Source organism: Stigmatopora nigra, chromosome 11 (assembly GCF_051989575.1).
Source record: "Stigmatopora nigra isolate UIUO_SnigA chromosome 11, RoL_Snig_1.1, whole genome shotgun sequence".
NCBI lineage: Eukaryota > Metazoa > Chordata > Actinopteri > Syngnathiformes > Syngnathidae > Stigmatopora > Stigmatopora nigra.
Window position 1 is genome coordinate 6,870,994 of NC_135518.1, and position 13,528 is coordinate 6,884,521.

The 13,528-nt window shown below is 40.8% G+C and overlaps 1 protein-coding gene across 2 annotated transcripts in view; it reads right to left on the minus strand.

The window, feature by feature from the left end:
* Window positions 1-13,526, minus strand: part of LOC144203875 (mitogen-activated protein kinase kinase kinase kinase 4-like) — a 28,622-nt gene extending 15,096 nt beyond the window's left edge. Inside the window, exons 1-7 of one of the 2 annotated variants that reach the window (XM_077727430.1) lie at window positions 13,223-13,526; window positions 12,905-12,970; window positions 3,312-3,368; window positions 949-1,074; window positions 487-597; window positions 313-403; window positions 91-221 (exon numbers count right to left, since the gene is read on the minus strand). In XM_077727430.1, the coding sequence (XP_077583556.1) occupies window positions 91-221; window positions 313-403; window positions 487-597; window positions 949-1,074; window positions 3,312-3,368; window positions 12,905-12,970; window positions 13,223-13,279 (639 nt within the window). In that variant the 5' untranslated portion in view covers window positions 13,280-13,526. The remainder of the gene's footprint in view (window positions 1-90; window positions 222-312; window positions 404-486; window positions 598-948; window positions 1,075-3,311; window positions 3,369-12,904; window positions 12,971-13,222) is intronic. The other variant, XM_077727431.1, reaches the window with a different exon arrangement.
* Between the last annotated feature and the right edge of the window lie 2 nt (window positions 13,527-13,528).

Consider the following 13,528-nt stretch of genomic DNA (forward strand, 5'->3'; position numbering starts at 1 on the left):
CCTGCATAGTAATACAAGTTCATTTAAATTTTCTTTATGTTATGTTATGAGCGCGTTGCCGTGCAAAAAGTGTCCGGTAGGGATGCGTACCCGGTAGTCGTAAGTGGCGTCCGGGTTTTCGTCGCAGGCAATGACTTCCGGGGCCATCCAGTAAGGTGTCCCGATGAAAGTGTTCCGCCGGCCTACTGTTCGGTCCAACTGAGCGCTCACGCCAAAGTCCACTGAGGAGGCAAGAAACATACTTTATAGCATGCTTAGCTATTTCAGTCAGGAGATTCATGTACAATTTTTGGGGGATTAGGATTTCCGTACCCAACTTGACTTCAGCATTCTCCGTCAGCAGCACGTTTTGTCCCTTGATGTCACGATGGATGACGTGATGGGCGTGAAGGTGAGCTAAGCCCTGGAAAACATCCAACACGGCAGCAAATGAGTAAATGGCAAGCGTAAAAGAAGTCGTGTGGAGAAGGTGAAGGATTTTCTGACCCTGAGGATTTCTCTGGAGATGTAAGCGATCCAGTCCTCCTTCAGCGTGTTGCCTTTGGTGTTCTTCACCAGGTCTGTAATGGAGCCGGCCCCACAGAACTCCATCACCAGCTAAAAAACAGAGGAAAACTGGTGAAATGAGGACATGCGTGTGCGTGACGGGACAAAACTGAGACTAAAGTGGCACTTTGTGTCTGGAAGGGGAAATTATTGTCTTTGCTTTGCTCTAGGACATCCATTTGTGCGAGGACGTCCAAAGAGCAACTCGTGCATTGACGTTTAGTGGAAGCCTCGTAAAAGAGGTCAACACATCGACAGCTGGGGAAAAGGGAACAGGGCACAAGACTAGTTTTCTGAGTGAGAGTCCGACGTCTCTAGGAACTCATAAATCTACGTCTTGAAGATCTAAAAATAAGCACCGTGTTCGCGTAATTTTTATTATTATGATTATTGGAAATGTACCCATAGTTGATCGTCATGCCCGGGTGGACTTTTCTTGATGAAGGCGCCATAGTAGGTGGCGATGTTGCGATGGTGGGAGTACTTCTTCAGCATGTTGATTTCCAGCTTGATTTCCTCCTCTTCATCCTGAAATGATTTAAAAATTGAAAAAATAGATTTGAAGAAAATGTAGTAGATGAGAATAGACAAAAATAAGTACTATTATTTTAAATATTGTAATATATTTTTATATTTTTGTTGCCAAATTAAGATAAAAACATTTTTCTTCCAAATGAATTTTGAATTGAAATTTCAAATATTGAAATTGATGAGCAATTCAACCATAAAATGTACCAAGAACACCACACTCATCCCTGTATTAAATACCTATAGGCAAATTAGCATGTGCAAGCAGTCTGTCGTCCATGTTTTTGGGATGTGGTAGGAAACCGGAGTACCAGGTGAATACCCACGCAAGCCCGGGGAGAACATGCAAACTCCACACATGGACCTAGGATTGAACCCTCAATCTCAGAACTGTGGGGCCGACTCGCTGTCCACTTACTCTCCGTACTGCCGTTTTAAAATCTGTTCTATTAATTTAGTAGCAAATGTTTAAATATAAAGGAAAAAAATGTTGTGTTCAATTTATTTGATTTGGCTGTGATTGCTGAGCCTGCTTTTAGGAAAATCTGTATTATTTTGGGGTTTGGAAACTAGTTTAGAGACACTTCACAAAGTTCACGATCCACCAGATGGACAATCAGTGTTGTTTATCACTGTTCTGCAGACATAGTCATCATCATTAGAGCAACTCGGCGACGTCGCCAACTAGTGACCTGGTATGCAGTCTGGACTCTGTCATTTTGGGGGTGAAAAAACCTATCTATTTCTATCCCGTCGTTGTCACGTGGACCCATAAAGTTCATGTTTTGGTGTGTGGGAAGACGCCGCAATGTTCCCCACAAGGATAACATTCCAGTTACGGCTTTCAATCCCGTCCCAAGAGTCCTCGGCGCCCAACACTCTTAGATTTTTTTTCTCCACACCTCGGACCGCCTCCATTTTGGCAGGCCGATAGGAACACGTGACTGAGCTCGTTAAGTACAAGGCGAACGAACACCCAAGGACAGCAGACCAGCACTTGGTCAAATAGTCATGATGTCATCTAGCCAGTCTTTGATGACTCACACAAGCACATACACACACACATGCAACAATTCACTTGGACTTGCTGGCCTAAATTTTTGACTGGCAAAGCTGGAATTAAACATTCCTATCTCACATCTACTAAAACCTGGACGACAGGTATCAAAAGAAACCAGAGAGTAGCCTTAAGTACTTTTGGATCATGAATTGTCCAAAAGGGTTTTTAAAGGATTTTGGAGAAAAACCACAAAAAAACAGCAACTGTAAAATCTCCCATGATTTGACCACAATTCTCCACTTTTCTAAGAAAGATGACAAGATAAGCGCTATTTTTTTGGCTGATGTATTGTAGCCCTCGTGACGACTGGAACAAAACGCGCCACAGCTGGAAACTACATACGACCAGCAGTGTGTGTGTGTGTGTGTGTGTGTGTGTGTGTGTGTGTGTGTGTGTGTGTGTGTGTGTGTGTGTGTGTGTGTGTCTTCTCGTCCCATTATAGAAGAGGAAACGGAATGTGGGTCAGAGCGCATGCCGATGTGCTCAAAACACACAGAGCAAAAAGAAACTTAGTCAACTTTAGAAGACAAATAGTGCTATGCGTTCTTGAAGGCATCTTTCACATTTAATTGATTAAAAAAATATTCTGTAACTATAAAGAGTATAATTAAATAAAGCTAATGATTGGGAAATTAAGTACCTTTTCAAAGAAGTGTAACAAAGTCAAAAACAAAAAGTGTCAACAAATGCCAAACTTGAATTTAGCAAGTTTCACATTTTGGTTTCTATGTGTTAAATCTGTATTAGGGTCTAATACAAATAACATTTGTTCGAATATAACGTGCACCCATCATTTCTGACTAAAAATTGACATGCATGATTTTTTTTTCACTTTTTCTCAGATAACATCAAGGATTGCACCGGCAAATTCTAAACACATGTCGCCATGATAAAACATTTACTATTTACAACATATGGTATGAACACCAGGTAAAACTAAGTATTAGAATGAATGCCATTCTCAAATGGAAGTTACAATTTTGAATCCTTCAAGTGTAATTCATCATCATAATATTTTGAATTTTTCCAAAGTCTCATCGGCAGAGGGCAGTTTTTTTCACTGAGATTTGTGTATAACGCGCACCAAAACTTTGTTTTAGTTTTTTGGTAAAATAATTTGCGCGTTATACTCAAATAAATACAGTAATACTATCTTTCACTATGGACAAAAACTCACCTCTGTGACATCCATGACCTTAATGGCCGCCAGTTGTCCCGTCTTGACATGTCGACCCTAAAGACACAAGAAAGTGTTACCAAATGACCTAAACGTAAAGCAAATAAATCAATAAAATAGTAGCAGAAAACAAACATTTCATCATTTTGGTCTGGACTTGCAAACACTAATAAAAGTCTCACTGCATTGCATTTGTCAGAACACGGTTTAAACTCTAACACAGTATATTAACACATTAGCACTATGTGCCATCTTCAATGTAGATGAATAAGGTTTTCATTGAGGGGACATCACAAGACACTGGGAATTTTTGTTACTGCGACTCACAAGAAAAGACCGCAATCCATGGTTTCCCAACAACACTGCATTGTACGAATTCGGAAAGAAAAAAAAACATTCAGTGGTGTTATCCCTTTAAACGCAAAAACAAACAGAGCAGAAATAACAAATGGAGCAAAATAAGTGAGTCTCGAAGCGAGCCTGCTAAGTCATCGCTTTTCCAACACATCCACAGACACACACTAACGCATTGGCTGGCCAAAGGCCTATTCAGGCTAAAGCCAAGGCCAAAATAAACGCACCGACGCCATCACTAGCTTCGGGGAGGAGGAAAAATATGAAAAATGTCGCTTGTTTGGGTTCTTTTGAATGATCATGAGCTCATATCGCCAAGTGATGACCTCATCAATTAGAAAACACTGACACCCAATGGTGAAATGGTTCTTCCGCCTGACTTTAGTGCGGGCAGTCTGGGTTTGATTCCCATTTGGTGGTAGTCTGAGTGGTTGTCTCTCTCTCTGTGTACCCTACGACAGACTGGTGACCAGTTTAGGGTGTAGTCTGCCTTTTGAGGAAGGACGATATAGAAGATGAATGAATGAATGACACAACAAGTGACATGAAATCATCCCCTTGGCTTTTTTTCTTCCAATTATTCAATGGAACTAAGGACGCAAGGACGGACGAGCTCAAGGACAGAAACTAATCATGCCAAATGCTGCTATGGTGACAACGCGCCGAAGGGAAACATCCCAGAATTTTCCATCTTGTGCTGCATGTCCAATAAGAATAACTGAAAAAAAAGTATCACACCAGTGATAGGTACCGACCACAAAATACCCTTTGGTGCCAAAAAACGTTGAAATTAGTTGCATTAATAGAGAGGATAGGCGATAAACGTCGCCGGGCGTGGAACAAAACGTGCTCAGTCAGCAGCTTGGCGGCCTGAAAGGGTCACATGGGCAGCTGTCCATGAATTGATTTACTCACAGTGCTTCACTTCACATGCTCATCCGACCGCAACCGTCACTTTTTAGTTGAGAATCGACAAGGCTTTCTGGTGCATTGACACGGTTTAGGTTAAACTGCTCAGTGATGAGTTATCGTTTAAACTCAGCATCCAATTGTGGGCGAAATTGGAGCTGGGTTGAATGTGTAGCTTAATGCTTAGAATTCACTGTTAAGCAAAATCAATGACTCACCATGTTCCAAAAAAAAATGACACTGTGCAAAGCTAATGCAATTGCTATAAAAAGGACAGAAAATGACTACAACTATAGCGTTGGGATGAAATCAAGGAGACTGTTTGTTCTTATACTTAAGTCAGTGTGTGTGTGTGTGTGTGTGTGTGTGTGTGTGTGTGTGTGTGTGTGTGTGTGTGTGTGTGTGTGTGTGTGTGTGTGTGTGTGTGTGTGTGAGATCCCAAGCAGATAGGATTTGGACCAGGAAGTAGGGAGCTAGATGCCAACCCCCCAAAGGGAAATGCCATGCCAGTGGTGTCATCTTATAAAAAAAAAAAAACATACACACATACAGTGTGATCTGAGTGTGGGTGTGTTTGTGGGTGTTTTTTAGAGGGACAAGGTCTTCTTTATTGCACCCCCTCTGAGCTTTGAATCACGGACAAGAGGCCAGGTGCAAGCTGCCATGTAAACACACACACATACACGCACAAACACAAATGCACAAACACACACACGCACATTCACAAATGCACAAACACACACACACACACACACACGCACATTCACAAATGCACAAACACACACACACACGCACATTCACAAATGCACAAACACACACACAGTCGTGCACAAACACCCATGCACAAACACACTCATACACACACAAATACCCATGCACAAACACGCACACACACAAACACTCATGCACAAACACCCATGCACAAACACAATCACAAGCACAAACACACACACAAACACACACTCCGACACTTGTAAATATAAAATCTAATATAAACCAGTGTTAAAACCCCCAAAGTGTTTAATGAGAAACAGGAGATTAGAGCATCTTCTCCCGAAGGCTCTTAAAAAAAATCTAAAAATTCTGATTTTAAAATGGATCATTTGGTGTTACGTTGAGAAACATTGACAGGAGATGGCGTACAAACAAACAAGCCTTTTTTTGTCGGCTTAGGTAATCCCAGTGAATAGAAAGTGCGCTCGGGGTTACTGACGAGTGTCATGGGATCCTTTCGTAGTACAGTGGAGACATTCCGACCACGGGTGCAACTTTGTACAAGGTAGCCAACCAGCGAGCTAATTTGGGCCTTTCTAAATTCTTCTTTCCACCGGAAGCTCGATGCCCCCCCGCCGGCCCAGGCTCATTTATATCGATGGTGGTTGAAAGGTAGCTTGACTAGATATCAATCATGGATCGTATTCATGATCAAATCTTATCTGGGACGTGGATACGTGTCGCAATAGTGGCTAATATCGGTGAGATGATTAAATGTGGTAAAAATGGGAAGTGAATAGAGATAAAAATCACAACTTCTTGGGTTTAGCTGTTAAAAAAAAAAAGACTTTCACCTTGCAAATGAAATTTCATGGCCATGTCAGTCAGGAATAGATCTAGAGAAAAAGACCATGAGGCAATGTCTAAAAAGACATATAATATCTATATATAAATATAATTAAAGTTTCCATTTGGGGGTTTTTACTCTACTTTGCAGATTTGTTTGGATTTTATGGAAATCCACCTCATAACTTTGTGTTTGATTAATTTAAATAAGGGACGGCACATCATAATGAACATATTTATGTTAATGAACATGTATATGTGAATATGTAAAATGGTATCCAAGGGCTAATTTCCATCTTAATCCCTTGTGTGGATTGAAGGTAAACAATGACACATACACAAGTGCAGTAATCCGTCGATTATCACGTCAGTTAGGGCTGTCAGTAATTCATTTCCGTACAATAATTTTAGAGAAAAAAATGCTCCTAATCTAGTTTTAATTAGACTTAAACTAAAGTGACTAAAAGTGTTTCTTGCAGTCTTTTAGCCTGACCCGAATTTTGGAAAATATTGTGATTTGGGTGTTTTGCACTGACATCTGGTTAATACTACTTATGGTGTATGGGAATATTTCATTTCTATTATCTCCTGTTGGGATTACACCCCTCCTCATCCTAAAAAAATACCCCCTGCACAACAAAAAGACATTTGCAACTAATCTTCGCAAAGCAGAAACGACTTAAAGTCAAGAGCGCTGATATCAATTAGAAGCGGGGGCGAGACACCAGGCTAGGCAACTAACTCAATTACCTTGTTAGCATCTGATAATTAAATGTGAGGGATCTGAGCTAAATCACCACTCAACACTGTGGGATAATAATATTAATATACAAAATATTACTTGACAGATTGGATACAATTATGCCAAGCAAAAAAAACCACCCAAAATACATAATCAGGGTGCTAAACATTCCTAACCGCCATTCATGCTTGTGAATAAGCAGGCGACCGTGTCGTAATGTCACGACGCCTCTGGTTTTGAAGGCACGCGTGTGCAGTGGAGCGCGTCAATGCGCCCGCGTGGTTAAGTGTGTCTGTGTCATGTCGCTGGCCTACTTTTGCCAGCTTTAGCTTTTATGTGGAAGAATAAGGGATAAGCCACAATATATAAACATTGCAGTTTGCATCAAATCCAGGACAATTCCATCTTCCGTTAAAACCAATGTTCTTGTTTTCCGTAAAAAACGCTGACGTGCCTGATGAAATTGCCATGGTCGTTTTTTTTCCGATCAAAAGACAATACATTCTTTAATGTCAATCAACTCAACACCCCGACTTCATGGTTCAAAGGCTACAGTGGGAAAAGGTGTTTCCCAGCCTGTGCTTGAATACTGGCCGTAAATATCAGCGACACTAGCTTTGTGTTCGAGTTTTTTGCTCTGGTAACACATGGTTACACTTGAAGGAACATTGAGCTTTGAATAAAAGCAACAAAAAAAGGACTGTTTCGCTTAGACTGCAAATGGACAAGGCCAACACCGTGGAAACAGTACCAGGATGATGACATCATCGACTTAAATCAGACTGCAGTTTTATCATTTTCCCTTTCATACTTGTTCAAGTATCTTAATCTCAGATTAAATGCATTTTAGCGCCATGTATAAAAGACAAATACTTCAAAAATGTGAAGTTATCTTTTATTCTGACCAAGACACGTGTTTTAGGTTCATCAGGGACATTTCCCTTCTTGGGAATTCTATATCAAAGACTGAGACACCACCGCCAAACGCCACGGACACAAACAAGCCACACAGGAAGTCAGCGGTACAGGACCGTCCTTTACATGGAGGCTAAATACATCCTTTGCATTCAGTCAGCAGGGCGGGGTTTGGCTAGAGGACGACCGCCCACAATGTTCCACGCCAACACTTTCATCACATTCCTACCAGAAAGCCCACAGGGGGTAATGAGGGGGTTCGGGGGTAAATAAAGGGTCATGTGACGGTGAGGAGGAAGGGTGGGGTTGACAAAAAAAAGCAGGCTGGTGAAAAGTGGCCAGGATCGAGTAACGCAGTGAAATGATCCCCCCACATTATGGGGGCCGTTTAATAGACAGCAGATCTGTTTTTTGATGTATGTTTCCAAACCACCCAAGTGTAGCCAAAACCAAGATAATTTAAATGTTCACACTTTTTGAAGACATAATATATGTCTTTGGAGGAAATACAAGATTATTTTCCATTAAAAAAGAAAGCTTTTTTGTACTTATTTCCAAAAGAAAACAGAAATTTAGTTTAAGAATGCTACTTTTTTTGGAAAATATTCATTTATTTTCATGTGAGAAAGATTACTTAAAATAATACTTTGTTCACCCTTTATTAGGAAAAATACCTCTTAGTCTGGGAAGACTGTTGATAAAAAAAGCAACAAAAAAAGCTTTAGTTTTTAATTACCTGTCTGTTTCTACTGTATGAACACTTCTCAAAATGCATTTTATATTTTTGGGGTAACTTTCTTATTATTATTGTCAAATCTTTTCACCAAATGACAATTTTCCTGTGAATATTTTGACTTTCAATCTATAGGAAATACAACTCTATATGACTTTTATTCTGAGATTGTAAGCATCCTTTCATGCATGCTTTTTTCCACCACGTCCACGTCGAGGCAAATATTTCATTGCGGCCTTGAGGGCGACGACGGTGTTTGTGTCGCACCCCTCCCACAACATACTGACCCACAACGGTGCCTCCGCCACAGCATGCTAAAAATAGATGGGATTTAACCTACAGCAAGAGAGGGGGCTAAAGCATGAAGACAAACATAAGCAAGGGGGCTTCCTTTCATAATACAGCCAGTTATAAAAGAAACAGTTCATTAAAAACTTGATATTTACAGAAAGAAAATCACCTTTGCTAATATGTGGTTTCAACTTTGGCAAGTCTTAAGCCACTTTTTTCAAACATGGCTGCAGCTTTTCTATAATAACATACAGCATCACTATTTTCTGCACCAGCAGATGTTATTAATTTATTTTCCATACCAATTATGCTCACAAGGATCATGGGGGTGCTGGTGCTGGCTGCACATTTAATACAGATAAAACAGGATGAAAAGAATCAAACTTATCAAACTGCATTTTGTGTCATGTTTAGATAAAACCTTTTGCAAAATATCTCTAATAATCTGGGTAAATCCCACCAAATTTTGAAACAAAGGAGGAAGTTGTCATACTGGCATTGACATAATCTGCCCGGAGAGAAAGACAGACGTTCGTCGGGAGGAGTGGGGAAGATGCATCGCCACGGCAACCAATCGACTCCTGCTTGAAGTTTCTAGATAGCGTAACAGCCGAGACATGGTAGAGTCTGCCTGGTAACAGAAGGAAAAGCCTGTGCTCCAATGGGAGGCCTGCCTCCTGGTCAGCTGATCCTGGGGCTGAGTTCCACGGGCCAATTGTGAGGCAGGAGGGCCGCTCATGTGACCATCTAGGACCGGCTTGGTCAAAGCGGATGAAAACAAACACTAACAATAATGAGGCCGCCGGTTACACAACAGTCACACACTTCTAAGTGGGAGTCTGTTGCCATGGCAACCAAAAAAAAAGCATCTGTATGTTATAAGTTACTATATATAGTTGTTCTCATGAAAAGACTTGCAAACAATGGTGCTCAAGTTGTTGCGATAAGTGTTAAAATTATCCACAAAATGGCCCAACCCTTGAGGCTAACTATTTGAGATTACTTTATATCTTGGCGCACAATTAAATTTAGCAGTGAGCCCACATAGAATTGCTACTGTTATTGCTAGGGAATCACATTACAATCAGCGAGTAAATTTCCAACCACACATGGAAACCCCTCAATGCATTTAGGCAAGCTGCTGGTGTTCGAATCGAGCATCAAAATGAGGAAAAAAAGTTCTGATCTAAAGGAATTATCATGCACAACAATCTCTAGGGTTTCCATAGACTAATCTAGAAAAGGATAAAACAATTCCACCACGAATGGCAGTTCCATGGGAGAAAATACTTTACTGATGCAAGAGGTCAGACAGTAATTCAAACTCCAAGAAAGGCAACACGACTCAAATAACCAGGCTTATGACTAATATAGTAATTTTGATCAACACTGACAAATTACCAACAAGCATTTGCATAATGATTGGGTGGACAGAATTAGTCCAAAACAATTGAGGACAAACTGCCACCTGAATGGAGAAGGGGGTGGCAGATGGTCATCTGTACAGTAAAACTCACATTATACACACACACACACAGCAGCTCAGACAGACCTGCGACTGTCTTTAAGGAGCATGACTAGACACACCATGAGGTCTTTTGGATAGGGTGGGGTAGTATTCAGTGGAAGGGCAGGTGGCGGGAGTAGGTGGGGCAATCTTTTTATTACTCACACATCTTAGATAGGAAATCGCACACAGAGACATGTCAACACAACCAAAAAATAAGTAAAAAAGCAATATAATTTTTCTAGTAAGTACCAAAAGATCAATTTGAACTGCTCACACTAAAACAATGTTGACAATAAGAAATAAAAACAACACGTTAGCAGCATTCCATCCAGTGAAGTCAAACTTTGATTGTCATCCAGAAATGACAAACCAAATTTCACAAACGTCAGAAATTTGAACACTGATGGAAAAAACTGTTATTTCACAACAACAGCCATTGTGGAATAAAATCGCATCCCATTTTGTAAGTTGATTCCAAAAATATGTGACTAACAATGGCTTTGATAGGCTCGAAATGATGATATTAAATTTCAATATGGTAAGACTAATCAAACGGTAGGTACAAAATACAATTGTACTAATGTTGGTACCACTGGCACAATACCAGGATAATATCGAAACCCAAAAGGTTGCAATAAATCTTCAGTTATTTTGCAAATCTCACAATAAAGTAACTATTTCTAACTAAACATGACTAAAAAAATGGGCATAAAATCTGAGTAGTAGGCAACAGATGTCGGAAATGTTTTGGGCAATGAGAAAAGGGAGTGTCAACGAGTGCTAAAGGCTTAGCTAATATTTATCGTTGCAGACTTCAAAATTAAAATGACACTACTTCCTATTTGCTGTTATGCTATTGAAAGGTCATGCAAGATAAGAGCAGAAAAAGATCCCTGCAGTTCGCTTGTTCACGTGGTTGTAGCTGCACTTCCCGTGCGGCAAAAAGGTCACAACAGTCGCCTTTACGTTCCACTTTGAATAGGCGGAACTTCTGTGAGGTAGCTTGGATCAAGTGTTTTTGTTGGGTTTTTTTAACTCTGCAACTGAGATAATTATAGCATGTTAACTGTAGTAACTGTAACTAACGGTTTTAAAAACGCAGCTAGTATGCAACCTTATTTTTTTCATTCAGTGGCCCCAATTCTGTTCCAAATGGCTGAGATATAAAGTGAAAAAGTATCAGCAACACCAAAATGACATAACATATCTGGGTATGTCAAAACAAAGTGTGTTGTGATCTTAGATTCGTGTTATGGCTTGTGGTTGGAATCAAAACGTAACTCACAATACGGCTTAATCGGCGATTCTATCAAAATGAGGTGGAATAAAACAATTTTTACTAGTACAGTAATAGAACTTTGTTAAACTAAACAATTAAATAGTTTGAGCATCCGATCGCATTTTCCTTGTACACAAGTAGCTAATACTTCACTTAAGATAGCAGTAATCAGAAATAGAATTCATATTTTGGGTCATTTTTTATTAAAAGTCAGTGCATTGACTACCTGTTTTTTTTTAAACTTCCTAACTAGCATGTCATAAAATGTAACTTTTTCTGTCTAGTGTGTGATAAAAGTCATAAAGCAGGTTAAACAAGTTATTTGGCAGGTTGCAAAGGGGATGGGGGGGGGGGGGGGCTGGGGGGGTTGGGGGTTCCCAGCCCACCCGCTGAGTATGCAATAAAAAGTAGCCCCTCCGTTCTCTGGAAATAAACAGAGGGAGAGTTTGTGTTTTTACTATGAGGACGTGTTTCTTTCCTTTATAATTTCCACTTTTGCTTCCCCTCATATTGATTTTTCCGATCCTTCCTCCGCCTTGTCACATTCCAAGATTTCTGGGTCAGATGAGTTTAAGGATAGGAGGAAAAAAAAGGCCCCCCAAAAATCTAGTGGGTTGCATAAAAGAGTCCCCAGAGAAAACCCACGTACGCGCAGGAAAGTCGGAACCCACCAAGGCCTGGACCTTTGATCTCAGAACTGTCAGGCGGAAGTGTTAACCACTGTGATGCCCCCTTAGACATAATTCATACACAAAATGCATCCTGACTAGTGTGCAAACAATGAGTAGTAGCAATTTCAAATCAGCAATTTATTAATCATCCTTGAGACATTTTTTTTAAATCCAGCTCCGAGGATCTATGTATGTACATCTCTAGAACATACCTACTGAATTTCATTGTGAACCATCCACAAATAAGAGAGGAATAGAACAAAAAATTGAGTTTACACACACACAACAACAACAAAATGAGCCGGAACAACATGGCACTTCAGCTTGTAATATAAAAATGAACAAATAGAAAACATTCCTAAAAAAGACCATCCTGCATAGGCGTATTGACACTATCACGGTAACGCCATAGCCCTATCGATTAAGGGGCGGGCCTAAGACCATCACCAAGGGCTGATGCGTTCAGGGGCACAACTGCGATAACACCACCCATTCAAATGGCGCAGGGTAGCCTGTCAAGAGGATGGAATCTCTTAAATCAGTGTAAATGGAGGCCGTGCAAGCCATATCTAGCTGGGGCGTGGATGATACACACACACATACACAGGCACATCAATATACACACTCACCTTGTAGACTTGTCCATAGGTGCCATTTCCTACTACTTCCACCAGTTCAAAAATCCCAGCAGGATCCTGCAAAACACAATCAACGCGCCTGATGATGAGTTTAAGCAGCGGAATTGAGCAAAAGGGTGTGTTTGATGCCAAGGCCGCCGGCGTCCGTTCGGACTTGGCCTCACACACACACAAACGCACACACACACAAATCGCGACAGGGATTAGACAAAGACGAGGACAGCTACAAACTCGTCTGTAAGCATCGTTGATTTCTCTCATATCGACATTATGCATGGTATTAAATCTGAATAAATACTGTTCACTCACCCGAAGGGATGCCAAGTCAATATCTACCAGGCTTTTGGCCGGAGAATCGTTCGCCATTTTTTAAAGGGGAAAAATAAAGGCGATTATGAACGGAACAGCGTTTTTTAAAAGAAAAAAGTCTTTCACGCCGACGGCGAACGTCTCATCATTGAATGGATGTTGTCGTGGCGTTAAATCCTCGCCATACGCGGCGTTTGGCTCTCGTAACTAGGCTCCAGCCGCTGCTACATACCGACTGAGTCGGCTCCGAGCGTCTCTCTCCACGGCCGCATCCTTTTGATTGGTCCGCCCCTCTCGCCTCATCCG